Consider the following 20338-nt stretch of genomic DNA (forward strand, 5'->3'; position numbering starts at 1 on the left):
ATGGGTACAAAACATCTATCTTTAATTCTTACAAGAATATATATATATATATATATGAGAAGAGGAAAAAAACAATTAGGGTCTCTTTGGATACAAGCCATAAGTACTTTTAACATTTTTTCTATTAGAAATATAAACTATTTTTTAGTAGATAAGTTCTTAAAAGTACTTCTAGCCTTAGATCTAAACAAACTTTTAATCTCAATTGATCTAAAAGATTAAAACTTAACAAGATAATTCAAAGATTCTACCAAAAATTTAAAGATCCTAACTACAATAATTAAAAAATAGAAAAATGAAAAATTACATTTATCGCCAAAAATAACTAAATAGCAAACAATGAAGAAAAAAGTAATTGAGCTTCTATGCAATATTGCGGTGAGTTTTACATAAAAAAGATATAACAAGACACTATGAAATAGGTGGTGAAAAGGCATGAAAGTAGGATATAAAATATACACATCATTGTGGTGAGTTTTACATAATAAGAGATAACAAGACACAAGAAATAGGTGGCGAAAATTAATGAAAGTAGGATTTGAAGTATATACATTCTCCACATACATATATATCATGAAATGTGAACTACAGAGTTATTATCAATGGGGTTGGCTACAAAAATTGAATGCAAAAAGAAAACAATTTTTTTTCTGAATCTAAGTTGTTCTATAAACTAAGTAGTTTCAAGAGAAAGATGGAAGTTAACACTAAACATAATCTGAAGTTGCCCTATAAACAGAAGTTGTCCTATCAATTCAACGGTCCAGATTAATTTTCGATCAAATTGGGTTCATCAACACAAACCGTCACCACCTCTAACCTCTTCAATTTTCACTAATCAACCCGATGCCTCTTTAATACACTACTCAAAGAGGTTGATTCATCACCACTAGGCAATGTAGAACTAAGCATCTCAGATGAAGAGCACGCTGTCTCATCCTGTAACCATAAACAAAATGAAAACATTAATTAATCAAGGATGAAAATATCCTCTAATAAAAAATTTAATAATGATGTACTTACGTTATAAAATTTTCATCTACTTGCAAATTATAAAAGATTGTTATTATGATTTTTAAAATAATTTTATAAAAATTAATAAACTTATCATGTGTATATTAATTTTTTATTGAATAATAATATAAAAACTACCTAACTTTTTTTTTCTTTGAAACAAAATATTAGCTTAATATCTACATGCATATTCAAAGTTAACACAATAACAATGTCAAAAACGAAAGCCTTGACAGATTTATAAGGTAAAGGAATAGACCATTAATTGCACCGTTAGTATCACAGATTTACCGTATCAGGAAAATACAACCTCCCAATTGCAAGATATTATCAAAAAGTTTTTTTTTAATAAACTCATCTAATATTCTAAAACAATTAGTACAAGCATTGCCACAAGAAATATAAATTACAATTTGCATAGTTGCACCACAAGCTGAGAGAAAAACATACACACAGACACACAGATTAAAACAGAGCACCCACTTATTGCAAGTACAACAGAACGAGGGCGAAGTGATCACGAACCTTACCTAGTACGTGGAAAGAAGACACAGATCTAAAGGAGATCTAAACAAAAAGACAAAGAACAAAAAAACAAAGAAGATGAAGACACGAAGCAGATTGAGAACCTTGCTGCAACCCCATTCCACAACACAGGTTTATATTTTGAAAAGGAGAAAATAGTATATTAATTAGTTTTTTTTTCACCTTTTCAATAATAAATAATCATTAAATTTATTAGCTTTTATAATAATTAATTGAAAACCCATATAAATAATATTTAAAAAAAATTGTAAAAATCGAAGAGGAGCATCAAAACATAAAAAAAAAAAAAACTTACATGTGAAGAATCGACAGAAAAAGAGTTGTTTCTCAATCGCTTCAACGCTAAACAGGCAACCTTAGGTGGTGACGTGGCAGAACCAGAAGACATTGGAACCACTTGATTCTCATTCTCCTCTTCATCATCCTCGTCCTCTTCTTCTTCTTCACCACTATCATCACTATAATCACCATCGTCATCATCAAAAACATGATCAGAACCATATTCCCTACCATCATCCACCACAAAATCACTCTGTTGTTGTTGTTGTTGCTGTTGTTGATGTTCATTTTCATTATTCACCAATCGGTTCCACCTCGCGTTCCGTTCCGCAACGCAGCGGTTACAAAACGACACAGTGGGCGTGAGTTTCATCCCCGAAGCCTTCCACGGAGTCGGGGAGTGACACAAACGACATAAAAGAACCCTAGAATGTTTCGCGACCAAGAAATTGGCGCTGTGGACTTTCTCGTCGCATTCCCAGCATAGCTTAGCCTGGTCCGAGTCGCAGAGCATCATTGCCCTCTTCTCGCACAACACGCATGTTGTTGATGATTCCTCCATTTTTTTTTCCTCTTCTCTTTTTAGTTTCTCACTCTCTTTGTTGTCTCTGTCGCGGCACTAAAATAAATAGATGGAGCGTAGTGTAAATTAAGCTGCGATGCAACTAGTTAAGTACAACTTGCATCCTCGTATTCTTTTTCTTCGCAGGTTGTTATCGTCTTTTTATCCAAAAATATAGGTAGTTAGTGTAAAACGATATAATAATAGAATAATATAATAATATAATAATATCTTTGTCGGATTTCTCGGGGGATTTTTTAACTTAACCGAGAGTGAAGCACGGAATGCTAAGTGAGTGTGTTGGTTCATTTGTGGGTGAAAATTTTAGATTGGATACGAATTAATTCTATTGAAGACAAATTTGTGGGTGAAAACTCTGGATTGTATAAGAAATAACTCTGGAGAAGACAAGTGCACGCTACGGCTGAGATATTTTTTACCAGGTTTTCAGGGCTTTTAATTGTGTGACGCTGCAAGTAAATAGTAACAAGATTGGGTTATGGGTAAGACTCAGCTTCATTGTTAGACCTTTTTTCTTTTAAGATGTTTTTAAAAAAAATTATAATAACTATCTGTAAGATTTGAAATAATGATACAACTGGATGTTAAATTTATTGAATTAGTTTTTTCTAGTTATTTACACCCTTTATGATTAATAGTAATTTATTAAGTAGTAATTGAACTATGTTTTTTTTTACTGAATTGAACTTTGTTAATATGCACTGTATAATTTATGTGCATTATATATATATATATATATATTCTGTCTTCTTGATACTTAACTCTTTTTAGTTTCAAAAATGTTTAATGGGCACTCTAAATTCTAATGCAATACCTAGAATAAAAAGAATACAAAATATAAATAAAATATTTAATATGATAAAAAATATATCAAAAGAATGTTTAAAATAATAAAATGTACAGGTATTATTACCTAGTATTTACCTCGTCCGTTTCGTAGCTTGATCAGGGTGGGTGCCTTACGTGGTATTCTGTGGGACCTGATCCACGTGATATGTGCCCATTTTGAGGTTGCCTACGTAATCTACTGTGGGACCAGGCCCACGTGATAATCACCTGGGCTTCCCTCTGGAATCTAGATAATCTATTATTCTTGGGTTTGATAAAAAAAATAGTTTCCTTCGTCCATTCATTTGTACAAGAACAATATTCTTTTGGTGTAACAAGGAAAATAATATAGTACTAACAATATCCATTATGTTTAATTAGAAACATAATTTAAAAAATAAAATATTTAAAATTGAATTCATTTTAATTTTCTCTAAAAAATTCTCTTACTTTTGTCTTTAATAAAAATTATTATACTTTTAGTCCTCAGTTATTTTCTTAACGACTTATAACCGCCGTTAAAGTTTACATATTTAACAATTTTTTTTTATCCTTAATATATTTTTTTGCTGAAGCTATGTAATATCTTTTTTAACAGAGATAAATATTAATTAAAATTCACATCATCTCTGATTTTTTAGAGTTCACGTAATCTACTACCAAAAGAAAGTTCACAATCTTCATATTTGCCATCATTTATAGAATGATTGGTGGGATTACTATTCTTTTTTATATTTAGTAATAATTCTACCTTTATATATTTTACGTCTATTATGGATAATTTAAAAGTTAATCGTAATTTCTCTTAAAAAAAGTAGTTAATTATAATTTTTATTGAATAAATTATACTTTCTCCTAGTACTGATGTCTAGATCATATCACTTAAATGTTAAAAATTATACTATAATTCTTGACATCTTCAACTATTAATATTGAGATTTCAAAAAGTAAAATACATATTTTATATATTTTAAATTGATAATATGAGTATTTAGAATTTTATTTTATCTTCTAAAATTTTAAAATTAATAATACGATTTTATGTAGTTTTCTTATATTAAAAAAAATTATCTATAACATTCATTTATTATTTTAAAAAAATTAAAGCAAAATGAAAGCGTTTAAACATATTTAAAAATGAGTGTAATTTTTTATGAGACTATAGATTTTTATAACAAGAAACAATCCTACAAGAATTATGTAAGATTCTTATGATTGATAAAAAAAAAAAATTCTTCTAAATATATAATGTAATTATTTAAATGCAAATTTTCATTTTTGTTGTACAGAGTGTTTAATGTAATTAATAATATATTTAGAATTCAAGTTGAAGACCACTAATTAAATATGAATAATTTTATAAAAAATTAAATATGAATAATTTTGTGCCAGCGAGTAATTCTTGCACTATGTGAATTTTTTATTTTTACATTTTATATTTTAATTCTATCGTTTAAATGCGAAATAAATGTGTGTGTAACTTGCCTGTTTTCAATGCATTACAATAAATAAAAAAAAAACCGGTTTTCCATGCATTTAATTAGTTTGATTGGGAGTGTCCCTTGGATTAGAAAATTAAAACGAAACAATTAATCTTTTTATAGGTTCTTATTCGTTAGCTTAGCACTGAAGATTTCACATGGATACTTGGTCAAAGGGGGAGATTTCACGTGAACACATGTGGGTCTGAACTACGTGGCTAGGAAATCTCTCAAAATGGGTATAATATAGGACTTTACAACAATTAAAATAAAACAAAACAAAAGAAAGAAACAATAATGAACCGAATGAGTGGATGCAAGCATAGTGTAAGGTTCGTTGAACAGAACCCATATAAAAAGGGGATCTTATGGAGATGTTATGGTTTCAAAGACAAGTTGAGAGGATGACTCGATCAATGACATCTATGAACTCCACGCGTAAACCCTTGAAGTCCAATGAAAGAATAAAATAATGCCCACAAATTTGTGGATTATATGAGTTTGTCCGTTATTGGCAATACTTCTTTATATGGGACACCTCGCCATAGTCAATGAGGGGCAAAAAAAAAAAAAAAGCGATGATGAGACGAGTAATTAATAGGGTCCATGTTTAGACTAGCCACCAATGGTATTAGTTGTTGAAACTTCTTGGAGTTGTTTGCAAACATTGGTGTTACAAAAAAAAAAAAATCTTCTCTCAAGTTATTTTAGTTTTTGTGTCTTAAAATATGTAATTTTATGTTGAATGTGAGTTGCAATGGTTAACCATACACGTATTTGGTGGTAGAGTGGAGTGAAAACATGTTTTTATTCTTTAATAATAACTTAATGTGAAGTATTAATAACAGTTTTTAATATATTTTTATCAACACATTTTTTATTGGTCAAAATTCATTGAAATTTATAAAATTAGAAAAGATAATCATTTAATAGTGAGATCCAAAAAATCGTAATTTCCAATAGACTTCAACTAATAAAAAAGAGTATATTAGAGAAAGTATTCTTAACAATAAAAAAAGAAATTTTGATAAATCACATTTATCTCTAAAGAAAGCCTCCTAAACAAAACTTGGAATAATGTCCCACCAAGTGAACTTCTCTCTATTGATTATATTCTTTAAGGATATGAGTTATTTGTAACCTTGAGAAGTTTCTGATGCAATTTCTCCCTCGAGCATGCTGTGTCAAAGGAATATTTGTCTTTCCAATTTAACCTCTTTTATTGTGATATTTTTCTTTACAACATGTAAATTGACGATATTTGATGGGTCCTCAACCTAATATTGTGTGATTCTGGGGTGGCTAGTGCCGAATGTTCCTATAGAATAGATGGACAAGTGAACCTTTCTAGAGATTAATGTTAATGCATATCTTATCGAGGTAAGCTTCTGCACGATTAATCTAGGTCTTTCTGAATGATCAGAGAGACAACCATGTTAAGGGATGTACTTTGGTTAATTCATAGTGTGGTGTAAATATCCATGCAGTAAAGTCTGTCGTTGGTGTTGATGTTTGGTATTCATGGTGATGATGATTGATGAACTCATGATGATAATGCTTGATAGTTGATGCATGATGTTGATTCTTGAATTGTTTCATGATAGTTGAATATGAGATGTTTGGCTTATGTGGGTTGGATGTTATTGGTTTTATTTACTTTCAAATACCATGATTTAAAGATGATAGAGTTTATGTAATAGTTAATTAACGTTTTTTAAATTGTTTTAAGTATAATTTTTTTTTGTAAGCTTATCTTTGAGTGTGGGACACATGGATGTCATTGTGGTGATCTCCAATTTCATGTTCGTGTGAGCAAATAGTTAAGGGGTGGATCCTTCTATTGGAGGCATTGTGGATGGACATGCTTGGAAGTGAAGATACGACCCTTCTTGTGTTTTTCTTTGAAAATGAAGATATGACCCTTCTTGTGTTTTTCTTTGTGAAGATACAACCCTTCGTGTGAGCAAATGGTTAGGTCTACGCTGAATTGTTTTCATGTTTTATCTTCGTTTAGATGTTGATGTGCCATGAGGCATATAATTTTATTTAGTTGATTGAGTATATATGAATGTTTTATCATCGAAGAGAAGAAATGAGAAAAACCAAGATCTTCCTACTTGAACAAGAAGTCCTATAGTTTACAACTCTTCTCTTATATACTAATTCAAAAATGGAAAAGGGTAAAACTAATAAATATTTATAATATCAATATACAATAATAAAATCCATGTTTTATTTAAAAAGTTATAAAAAGGAAAAAAATACTATTACTTTTTTAAGGAAAGTGTCATTTTTTTATTTGAGGAATTTGTTATTAAGTATTTTATCTCCATTTTTTTAAAATAGTAAACTAAATTATTAATTAATAAAGAATAATCGTACTTTGAATCTGAAATAGAAAATGAAAGACAAAGATATAATTATGAAAGAGTAATTTTATTTCTTTGAATCCAATCATCCATCATTGTGGTTACGTAACCTAGCATTCTTAAAGACATCATTGGAGGAAAAGATCAAACACTTAACATTGCCAACGACATATGCACTCACTTGCTTCATTGCATATACCTTGGGCTTTCTTTCCATACTTCTTGGGACAATCACTGAAACAATCTTCTTCACAATAGTCATCCAATTTTACATCACAAATGCTTGCCTCTATCACTCTCAATGGACCTTCATTTTCTATGCCACACACAAACACAATATTCAATACTAAACAACAAATCTCTAACTCAGATTGTTATTAAAATAATTTTTTTTTAAAACATTTGTATTCTTAATTAAGTGAGTAACTTGAATAAGTAAAAATGAAAACATACCAATGCCAATGGAAAGAATAAGCACAAAGAATAAAACAGAAGAGATAAACTTCATCTTAATTGGGTTTTAGAGTAATGTACTCCTTGCAAATTGAATCTTAGGTAATAAGTTGGCTCGAAACTATACAACACACAAACCCATATATATGGTGGATGGGTATTTAATGTTCTTTGAAGTCTTTAATTAATTTATAGTAACATGTTTAGTAGGCTTTTGAATTTAGTTACCATTTTTGCGTTTCCTCATTAAATATATTATATTTAATAAATATCATAATTATTATTATATTATATGTAAAATTGAATGGACAATAATATTAAATATCACATTTATTAAATATACATGTAGTCGAATTAGTAATAAAAAAAATTTAAATATATATTATTACATTCGAATATAAATTTATCAATTTATTAATATCTATTTATCTCTTTAAAATAAGTTTTATAAACCATTTATGTCAAAAAATAATAAAATAATATTTTTAATGTCTTATATATATATATATGACATTTTTTAAATTTAATGAATATATTATATTTTATAAACAATATACTTAATTAATATATTGAATAAAATTGATTTCTCAGTTCTAAATAGCATCAATGATCATAATAATTATAGTATGTAATCGAATTAGTAAGTAGATATAGAAATTAATATAGGTATTTTTATATATTTATCAATTTATCAATAATATATTTAGATCTACTAAAGCTTTTATATTAAAATATGTTTTATAAATCAATAATTTCAAAAAATAGAAATAATGAAATTTTAATGTCTTAATATCACAATTAATATATTATAAGAAAAATTGATTGTTCAGTAATATTAAATACCATATTTAATACATATAATAAGTAGTCAAATTAGTATTATACAAATTAGGAGATAAAATATTATATTTCTGTATATAATTATCAATTTTTTTAATATTATATTCATGTCTATTGAAGTTGGTTTTTTAAAACATGTTTTACAAACAAATACTTTCAAAATATAATGAAATAAGGATGTTTTTAAAGCACTAAAACATATATTACATTTATTAAATTTAATGAATCTATTTTATTCAATAAATAATACAAATAATTAATATATTAAATAATGTTGACTTCCCAATAACATTAATTACTAAATTTTATTTAACATAATATAGTCAAATTTGTAAAAGTAGAAAATAAGAGGAAAATTATTATATATATTTATAAAGCTACCAATATGTTGATATTATATCAAAACATATATTTAAGTTTTTTCTATTTAAAATTTATTTTGTAAAGTAATTCTAAGAAATAATAATAAAAACACTAACATTTTGATGTAAATTTTACTTGTGTGTATTATAAAACTTATTGGTGAATATTTGTTAAAATATAAAATTTAAAATAAAATCAAAATCAAGAAATAAAAAGAAAAATTTAGATAAAAAAAGGTAAATTAGTCCTACTGACTCACATGGACTATGACAGGCCTCAACGGCACAAAAGAATTATCCACCAACAACGTATAAAAATAGCATCATTAGCACAAGACTCTAACCAAATGAGATAATAAGTCAATTATGTTATAAAATAATTAATATCATTATATATAATACTAAAATTTCTAATATATATTTAATGCACATGTAAATTTACATAATAAATTTTGTGATAATTAATTTTTATCTAATAATTAATTTTTTTTACATATATAAAGTGTAAATAAAAATCATAGGTTTAATAAAATTTTACATATGTAAAAAAAACCAAATTTATTTAATTATCAATGACTGTAATAAACATCTAAATACATCATTCAATTAAATATCATATTTGTTTAATTTTCAATCACTGTAGTAAACATCCAAATACATCATTCAATTAAATATAAAATTTATTTAACTATTAATTACTGTAATAAACATCTAAATACAACATCCAATTAAATATCAAATTTGTTTAATTATCAAATTTGTAAATAAAATAATGTAAAAAAATTCAAAACATACGGATGTCAATCCGTATGTTTTGAATTTTTTTAATACGCATTTCTTCTTCTCTAGCAATGAAAAACCATTGAACTTCACCGCATATCTGTAAACAACGCACGTGCACCATCAACAACAACAAACATTCACAAAAGGATGCTAATGGAAACAAGTTACACTAAGGGAATGAGGTATTATGAAAAAAAGGCGCTGCAAAAATAGAAAAACTAATATGCTATTTGTAACCAAAAATACCCATAAGGGCATTTTCGGTATTTTGGAAAACTGATGCGTGTACTAGCAAAAATGTTGGGTGTTCCAAGCAGTTCTCAAGATAGATCTGTTGGATTGAGTGACCTCAGAATAATTAAGAAGAGGGAGGTTGAATTAATTATTCCTAAACTTTTACTAATTAAAAAATTACTTTTCTATGGCTTTTACTAAATTGTTAAGAGAATGAGGAGTAGAAGAGAAACTTAGCAGAAAGTAAAAGCGGAAATTAAATGCACAACGGAAAGTAAAAGATTAGGGAAGAAGGAGACAAACACACAAGAGTTTTTATACTGGTTCGGCAACAACCCGTGCCTACATCCAGTCCCCAAGCAACCTGCGGTCCTTGAGATTTCTTTCAATCTTGTAAAAATCCTTTTACAAGCAAAGATCCACAAGGGATGTACCCTCCCTTGTTCTCTTTGAAACCTAGTGGATGTACCCTCCACTAGAACTGATCCACAAGAGATGTACCCTCTCTTGTTCTCAGTCAAACCCAAGTAGATGTACCCTCTACTTGTACCACAAAGGATTACCCTCCAATGTGTTAAGACAAAGATCTCAGGCTGTTAAACCTTTGATACTTTGTGAATGGGGATTCAAAAGAATTCTCAGGCGGTTATTCCTTTGAACACTTTTGTATTAGGGAATGAGAAGAATCAAAAGAATTCTCAGACTGTGTCGTTTTGAATTCTTTGACAAGGGAGAAGGGAGACACAAAAGAATTCAGGCGGTTAGTCCTTTGTTCATTTGGAAAAGGGAGAACAGAGACACAAAAAGAAATCAGACGGTTAGTCCTTGGCGAATTTTTTTTGGCAGAGGGAGAAGAGAATGAAAAGATGAATAGCACAAGTTTTCAAGGTTTAGAAAACCAGAAAACTTCAGAAAGCTTTTGGTACAAAGAAGAAGAAGTTCAAAGAGATTCAAGGCTTGTAAAGGATTGTATGAAATAAGTGTTCAAGATTGAATGAATCAAATTATTAAAAGAAAATCAAAGCCTTGCTTTTATAGACTCTTCATGTCTGGCCAAGAGGACCATTTAGAAGAGTTACAATTTTTAGAAAAACGTAAAACTAATTTGAAAAAGTCAAAACCTTTTTGAAGAGTTACATCTTTTGATTTATTCAGAAACAGTCACTGGTAATCGATTACCAAATCAGTGTAATCGATTACACAAGGCTTTTATGTGAAAGGATGTGACTCTTCACATTTAAATTTGAATTTCAACATTCAAAGGGACTGGTAATTGATTACCAAAACATTGTAATCGATTACAACTTTTTGAAATTAATTGGAACGTTGTAAATTCAATTTGAAAACTTTTTCAAAACAATTTTGCTACTTGTAATCGATTACAGAAATCTGGTAATCGATTGGTAATCGATTACCAGAGAGTAAAAACTCTTTGGTAAACATGTTTTGAGAAAAATCATGTGTTACTCAGTTTTTGAGAAAAACTTTTTATACTTATCTTGATTAAGCCTTCTCTTGATTCTTGAATCTTGAGTCTTGATTCTTGAGATCTTGAACCTTGAATCTTGATTCTTGACTCTAAACTTTCTTCTTGAGTCTTGAATTCTTCTTGATTCTTATCTTGAACTCTTGAATTGTTCTTGATTCACTTGAGTTGTTCTTTGATTGATCTTTGATTCACTTGAGTTGATCTTTGAGCTTTTTATCATCACCTTTGTCATCATCTTTTGTTATCATCATTGTTATCATCAAAACACCTTTGAATCACCTTTGATTCACCATGATGCTTTGCTTCTACAATCTTCCCTTTTTTGATGATGACAACTTCTGAAATCAAGAAACTCACACACACTTTTTCCTAGTCGATCACTCACATAAATTCTCCCCCTTTGTTTTTGAATTTGTGCTTATCTTAAAATTAAATTGATTACTCATGTGAGTTCTTGATTTAATCTCATTTCTCTCCCCCTTTGGCATCAACAAAAAGCCAAAGTGCGTATCAAAATTTAAGTATGCAAATATAACTTAAACATCCATACAATGTTCATGAAAAAATATCAACCAAATCATGAAGCAAGAAGCAAGAACCATGAAAACCATGAAGCAACAACCATGAATAGATTAATTATAAACTCCACATAGTCAAATAACATACTTAATATTGGTCCAAACATACCATGCAAATAAGGAAATAGTAAATTGTTCAAATACCATAATAATATAGAGATTTATTTTGATAAGTCACTAACATCTATTAGTCCTAATTCTCTTCTAATGTTATAGAAGGCATCTTTACTTAGTGGTTTTGTAAAGATGTCTGCAAGTTGATTTTTAGTATCTACAAACTCTAAAACAACATCACCTTTTAAAACATGATCTCTAATAAAATGATGCCTAATTTCTATATGCTTGGTTCTAGAGTGAAGAACTAGATTTTTAGATATGTTTATGGCACTTGTGTTGTCACATTTTATGGGAATGTGATCTAATACTATTCCATAGTCAGATAGTTGTTGCTTCATCCACAAAATATGTGCGCAACAACTACCAGCAGAAATATATTCTGCTTCTGTTGTGGATAATGCTACACTATTTTGTTTCTTGTTATTCCAAGAAACAAGTGCAGACCCTATGAATTGACATGTACCACTAGTACTTTTCCTATTTGTTTTTGATCCAGCAAAATCTGAATCTGAGTATCCTACTAGGTTGCATAAAGAATTCTTAGGGTACCATAATCCTAAACTAACTGTTCCTAATAGATATCTTATGATTCTTTTTACTGCCATTAAATGTGAAAACTTTGGATCTGATTGAAATCTTGCACACATGCATACACTAAACATAATATCTGGCCTACTTGCAGATAAGTAAAGTAGAAATCCAATCATACCTCTATATTGCTTTGGATCAACAGGTTGACCGGATTCATCTTTGTCAAGATAACAACTTGTATTCATAGGAGTAGCCAAGTGTTTTGAGTTTTCCATTCCAAATCTCTTAATGAGTTCTTTGCAATACTTTGCTTGATTGACAAAGATCTCATCATTTGTTTGTTTGATTTGTAGTCCAAGAAAGTAATTTAACTCACCCATCAAGGACATTTCAAACTCACTTTGCATATCAATAGAAAACTCCTTGCACAAAAATTCATTAGTGGATCCAAAAATTATCATCAACATAAATTTGTACTAACAAGATATCATTATCCTTTTTTTTTTATGAATAAGGTGGTATCTACCTTTCCTCTAGTAAAATTCTTTTCTAATAGGAATTTACTTAATCTTTCATACCAAGCCCTAGGTGCTTGTTTTATGCCATAAAGTGCCTTCTTTAACCTATAGACATGGTCTAGTTTTTGTGAGTCTTCAAACCCAGGAGGTTGTTCCACATATACCTCCTCCTGAATTAGACCATTTAAGAAAGCACTTTTGACATCCATTTGATATAGTTTAAAATTCATAATAGATGCATATGCTAATAACATCCTAATAGCTTCTAATCTAGCTACAGGTGCAAAAGTTTCTTCATAGTTTATACCTTCTGTAACATCCCAATTTTTCGTAAATAAATTTAAAAAGCTTTTTAGTAAAAAATAAATAAATATAGAACAAATAATAGGCTGAGTACCCTAGGTATAAATAGTTATGTTAAGTCAGTTGCCTCCTTTTGGCCTCATTTTCGTTTTTCCCCTTCTCCTATCAAAACCCTTTCTTTTTCCCGCAGCCCACCAAACCAGTCTCCGAAAAACGACGATCTCGAACCCGTTCACCGTTGGATCGTCGTGAAATTTGAGTATCATGTTCGCAACACAATTCCGAGCATTCTCACCGTTGGGAATTTTGATATCATGTCTGAAATAAGATAAAAACCCTTCGCATTGTAGCCTTTTTCTTTCCCGCAGAAACCCAGAGCTGTCTTGGTAAAACTACAATCCCGGTTTCGTTAACCGTTGGATTATTGTGAAATTTGGATATGTTGTTCGAAATTCAATTCCGCACGTTTCCACCGTTGGGATTTGCGAGATAATATTCGTGGAGGGAGAAAAAGGAATCGTATGAAGACAGTACAAGTGGAGGTTTCAATCTCTTCTCCGTCTCTCTAACGTTTGAGAATTCTATCGGAGCAGTCGGATGAATAATTGAAAGAATTTCCGGGAACCGCTAGAGATGTTGCTATCGCTGGCTGAAGACGCGTGAGCCCGCTTAGAGGTAAGGGATGAGTTTATCGCAATTGGGGATTAGAATGAACATGTGTAGGGATCCTTAGAGAACTAAATTTGGATTTATTTTGGGATGTTTATTGAATTATAATTTTCTCTTTATGATTATAAATATAATATTATTGTGTTCTATGTACCAATTGATGTCCTAATGAGAATTGATTGATAAACTTGAGTGCTCTTGATGTCTTTGTGTTTAACCCATGAATTTGATTAATTGATTGTGATATAATTGTGAGAAACTATTTCAGGGATTTTACACCCCATGTTGTGATGAAATCTTTTGTATAAATTGTTATGTTGAGGTTATGAAATGATGATTCAAACTGTGAGTATGTGATAAATTGAACATGTGACGGATGATGAAATACATGTGTATTGAGATGAGATGTGTGTATTGAGTTGTGAACTATGAACTGTGCAATCACACAATTGTAAGACCCTTTAAGGGCGAGGAGTATTGTGATGGGATCCACTGTGGGAATCCGACGAGTTAAAATGATTTTGAAAACAATTGAGTAGATGTGTGTATTGCATAGTTCATAGGTAAAGTGTACATGATTCATGAGGTGTGATAACATGTTAAATTGAGATTATACCATTGTGATTGGGATTAAGTGTATGTGATCAATTGAGTATGTATATGATTGAGATATATATGTGCATCGAGTTGTGAACTATAAATTGTACAATCACACGATCATAAGTCCCTTCAAGGGCGACGAGTTAATGCTAAGTCCCTTTTAGGGCGACGAGTTGATGTTAAGTCCCTTTTAGGGCGACGAGTTGATGCTAAGTCCCTTTTTGGGCGACGAGTTAATGTTAAGTCCCTTTAAGGGCGACGAGTTAATGATAAGACCCTTAAAGGGCGACGAGTTAAAATTATTTTGAGAACAATTGAGGAGTCGTGTGTTTTGTACAGTTCATAGATAGAGTCTGTGTGCTAAAATAATTTTAGGGGTTGGACCTGAATCAGGAGGGAGAGGCCCTGACGGACTCTTCGGAGTGTAGGCCTTGGGGGTCACCGGGTTTGAGTGCTCCTTTAAGCCTATGTTGATCCCATATGGTTGGAGCATTCTCGCAAAACATCGTGACCCTGACTGGTCTCCCTATGATCTTACTTAGTGAGAGTGACCTGATAAACCCATTGTGTGGTGTGTCTTGTTATGTACTCCTAAGCGCCCCAGGGTGGTTTTTCACTGACATGATACCACATTGCATATAGGCTTGAGTCTTAGCATAACTGTCGCATACGCTTGCTAATTGTTTATTATGAAATTGATGTGTTATTATGTCTTGATCGGAGTGTGTGATTCCTGTGTATAATGATTGATGATTGAAAAGTGTGATTGATGAATGACAAAGTGATGAAATAATGTGAGATATGCTAAGTAAATTGTATTTGGCTACTATATGTTGTGTTGTTTCTCTCTAGTAGTTAGCAATGTGATAACTCACTCCCGGTTTGCTGTTTGTGTTTGGATCCTGTGATGATCTTGAACTTTGTGTTCGGGGGAGCAGATGAATAGGTGGATGACTATGAAGAACATCATGCTAGAGGACACGGGAACACCACGCTCTGATAGGATGTGACATTAGGATATAGGTTCTATATTAATTGTATGAGACTTATATGACTTTCTTTGAGTCGAGATGACTTTATTATTTATTTGGACAAGTTTGAATATGATGTAGAAGAAAGTGAATGTGAGCCTTTTACCCATTTGAAAAGCTTGTATTTAAAAATGTTTTAAAAATACTTTTAATTAATATTTAAATTTTTATTCCTTTATTAATATATATGTGAGGGGTAGAGGGTGTCACACCTTCTTCGTGGTTATATCCTTTTGCTACAAGTCTAGCTTTATTCCTAATTACTATACCATTTTCATCCAATTTATTTCTAAATACCCACTTAGTTCCTATGATTGGATAATTTGAAGGTTTTTCTACTAATTCTCATACATCATTTCTTTCAAATTGATTTAATTCTTCTTGCATAGCTACTATCCAATGATCATCTATAATAGCTTTCTTAAAATTTTTAGGTTCTATTAATGAAACAAATGCCATATTATTGCATAAATCTTTAAGAGAGTGTCTAGTTGTTACCCCTTTTGAGATATCACCGATGATGTTGCCAAGAGGATGATTTCTTGAAGTTTTCCATTCTTTGGGAAGATTATTATTTTCTTGTGTTGTGTCATCTTGATCATCCTTGTCTTCATCATCTCTTTTTCTTTTCAGATTTCTTTCTTCATTTTGTGTATCTTCCAAAGTATCTGCAATATCATCAAGAAACTCCCTTCTCGGGGAGGTAATATTAGTTTCATCATAAGTAACATGTATTGATTCCTCAATGTCATGGTTCTTTTGTTGTATATTCTAAATGCTTTACTATGTAAGGAATATCCAAGGAAGATACCCTCATCTGCCTTGGCATCAAACTTTCCTAGGCTTTCTATACCATTGTTTAGAACAAAACATTTACATCCAAAAACATGTAAATGTGCAATGTTTGGTTTTCTATTGTTAAAAAGTTCATATGGGGTTTTCTTAAGAATGGGTCTGATTAAGGCTCTGTTCATAATATAGCATGCGGTGTTGACTGCTTCTGCCTAAAAGTATTTTGGAAGAGGTGTGTCATTTAAAAGAATTCTAGCAATTTCTTCCAGGGCTCTATTTTTCCTTTCTACTACTCCATTTTGTTGGGGTGTCCTAGGTGCAGAAAAATTGTGTTCTATGCCATATTCATCACAAAATATTTCAAAATCATTGTTTTCAAATTCACCTCCATGATCACTTCTGATGGAGATAATTTTGAGATTTTTTTTGTTTTGAATAACTTTGGCAAGTCTTCTAAATGCATGAAATGCATCATTTTTATGAGTAAGAAATAAAGTCCAAGTATACCTAGAATAGTCATCAACAATTACTAATGCATAGTAACTTCCACCAAAACTCATGACCCTAGATGGTCCAAACAAATCCATGTGTAACAATTGCAATGGTTGAATGGTGGAAACAATATTTTTAGATTTAAAAGATACTTTTGTTTGTTTACCTTTTTGGCATGCATCACATAACTTATCTTTTTCAAATTTTAATTTAGGCAAGCCAATAACTAGATCTTTTGAAATTAGTCTATTTAGATGATCCATGTTAATATGAGCAATTCTTTTATGCCATAACCATGGATCACAATCTTTACTTAAAAAGCATCTATCATTTTCAGATTTTTTTTTAGATCAATCATGTAAACATTATTTTCTCTAAAACCTATATGTTCAATATCTTTATCATGCTCATGCTTAATAACACATTTTTCAGAATCAAAAGATACTTTATATCCTCTATCACATAATTGACTAACACTTAATAAACTATGCTTCAAACCTTCTACAAGCAACACATTTTCAATAGGAGTAGAAGAACTCGTACCTATTTTACCGACTCCAATAATTTTGCCCTTGTTGTTGTCTCCGTATGTAACATGTCCACTTTTCTTGGGGAAAATAGTTGTGAATTTGGATACATCACCCGTCATGTGCTTAGAACATCCACTGTCTATGTACCATTTCTTCCTTACAGAATCTTCTTTGTTATGCTCATCAGATTTTGTCATGAGACACAAGTTGACTTGGTCTTCATCATAATCTTGGAATAACCTGTTCTTGAAAATTCTTTTGAAAGACAAAGAATCTAGAGAGGCCATTAATCTTGAAGTGGTTAGACTTTCTATAAGAAACCTGCTCTGATATCACTTGTTGGATCGAGTGGCCTCAGAATAATTAAGAAGGGGGGATTGAATTAATTATTCCTAAACTTTTACTAATTAAAAAATTACTCTTCTAAGGCTTTTACTAAATTGTTAAGAGAATGAGGAGTAGAAGAGAAACTTAACAGAAAGTAAAAGCGGAAATTAAATGCACAACGAAAAGTAAAAGAGTAGGGAAGAAGGAGACAAACACACAAGAGTTTTTATACTGGTTCGGCAACAACCCGTGCCTACATCCAGTCCCCAAGCAACCTGCGGTCCTTGAGATTTCTTTCAACCTTGTAAAAATCCTTTTACAAGCAAAGATCCACAAGGGATGTACCCTCCCTTGTTCTCTTTGAAACCTAGTGGATGTACCCTCCACTAGAACTGATCCACAAGAGATGTACCCTCTCTTGTTCTAAGTCAAACCCAAGTAGATGTACCCTGTACTTGTACCACAAAGGATGTACCCTCCAATGTGTTAAGACAAACATCTCAGGCTGTTAAACCTTTGATACTTTGTGAATGGGGATACAAAATAATTCTCAGGCAGTTAGTCCTTTGAACACTTTTGTATTAGGGAATGGGAAAAATCAAAAGAATTCTCAGACTGTATCGTTTTGAATTCTTTGACCAGGGAGAAGGGAGACACAAAAGAATTTAGGCGGTTAGTCCTTTGTTCTTTTGGAAAAGGGAGAACAGAGACACAAAAAGAAATCAGGCGGTTAGTCCTTGGCGAATTCTTTTTGGCAAAGGGAGAAGAGAATGAAAAGATGAATAGCACAAGTTTTCAAGGTTTAGAAAACCAGAAAACTTCATAAAGCTTTTGGTACAAAGAAGAAGAAGTTCAAAGAGATTCAAGGCTTGTAAAGGATTGTATGAAATAAGTGTTCAAGATTGAATGAATCAAATTATTAAAAGAAAATCAAAGCCTTGCTTTTATAGACTCTTCATGTCTGGCCAAGAGGACCATTTAGAAGAGTTACAACTTTTAGAAAAACTTAAAACCAATTTGAAAAAGTCAAAACCTTTTTGAAGAGTTACATCTTTTGATTTATTCAAAAACAGTCACTGGTAATCGATTACCAAATCAGTGTAATCGATTACACAAGGCTTTTATGTGAAAGGATGTGGCTCTTCACATTTAAATTTGAATTTCAACATTCAAAGGGACTGGTAATCGATTACCAAAACATTGTAATCGATTACAGCTTTTTGAAATTAATTGGAACGTTGTAAATTCAATTTGAAAACTTTTTCAAAAAAATTTTGCTATTGGTAATCGATTACAGAAATCTGGTAATCGATTACCAATCGATTACCAGAGAGTAAAAACTCTTTGGTAAACATGTTTTGAGAAAAATCATGTGTTGCTCAGTTTTTGAGAAAAACTTTTTATACTTATCTTGATTAAGCCTTCTCTTGATTCTTGAATCTTGAGTCTTGATTCTTGAGATCTTGAACCTTGAATCTTGATTCTTGACTCTAAACTTTCTTCTTGAGTCTTGAATTCTTCTTGATTCTTATCTTGAACTCTTGAATTGTTCTTGATTCACTTGAGTTGTTCTTTGATTGATCTTTGATTCACTTGAGTTGATCTTTGAGCTTTTTATCATCACCTTTGTCATCATCCTTTGTTATCATCAAAACACCTTTGAATCACCTTTGATTCACCATGAAGCTATGCTTCTACAAGATCTAGAGGGGGATAGGTAAGGGCCTGAGCCCCCTGAAACTTTTCATATATATATATATATATATATATATATATATATATATATATATATATTAATTAGTATGAAATTATATAAAATTAATTTTGTATGTTGTTATTATAGTTAAGATTAATTAACACAAAATTTTGTAAAATTAGTTGTATTTATTCTTTTGCAACATTGAAAGTGATAACTAATGTAAAATTGTTTCAAATTAGTTATTTGTTTGTTATCATTATCTTTTAATATAAAAGTAGTTTCAATTTATGTGTAAAAATAGTATTTTTTAAAGATTTATTAAAAGTTAGACATTTAATAATTTATAAAGAAATAAAGAAAATTCAATCCCTTTTTATAAGGTTCCTAAATTCGTCATTGTGCCCTGGAATAAAAAAATTGCGGGTAATTTTCAAATGGATATCCAATAGGTAATGGATGGATAGTCGACACATGTTTTTCCCAATTAGGTGGGTAGCGAGAAGCCATTACTCATGACACACACACAGACACACATTTTTTTATGGGTTTATATTAGTTGTTAGTTTTTTTAGTGGAATGAATTTATTTTATATATAACTAATGAAAACACATGCATCGTCACACATGTGTCTGTATTTCTATTGCGCTAACTTCTTTTATTTCACTAATTTTTTTACATATCATGACATTTTTCTCTTTTAGTAGAGTTTTTCTTTTATCATTCGTTGACATTTTGGTTTAATAGTTTTTCTAAATACATGTTTATATATACACTTGTTCTTAAATTTGTATGTCTATTGTTTATAAGTGTCATATGTGTAAAGTTGTATAAAAAAAATGAAATTAAAATCAGATTCTCTATTGTAAGCAAGAAAGTAGTGTATCCTGCA

The 20338-nt window shown here is 30.4% G+C and overlaps 1 protein-coding gene across 1 annotated transcript; it reads right to left on the minus strand.

Annotated features, from left to right (window-relative positions):
* Positions 1-509: 509 nt before the first annotated feature.
* LOC100818267 (zinc finger protein CONSTANS-LIKE 3) lies at positions 510-2564 on the minus strand. Its single transcript, XM_003527237.5, has 2 exons — positions 1856-2564; positions 510-939 (listed from the first exon to the last, which is right to left on the minus strand). Exons 1-2 carry the CDS (start codon positions 2399-2401, stop codon positions 835-837), a joined length of 651 nt encoding a protein of 216 aa, XP_003527285.1. The 5' UTR covers positions 2402-2564; the 3' UTR covers positions 510-834.
* Between the last annotated feature and the right edge of the window lie 17774 nt (positions 2565-20338).

Source organism: Glycine max, chromosome 6, assembly GCF_000004515.6.
Source record: "Glycine max cultivar Williams 82 chromosome 6, Glycine_max_v4.0, whole genome shotgun sequence".
Lineage (NCBI taxonomy): Eukaryota > Viridiplantae > Streptophyta > Magnoliopsida > Fabales > Fabaceae > Glycine > Glycine max.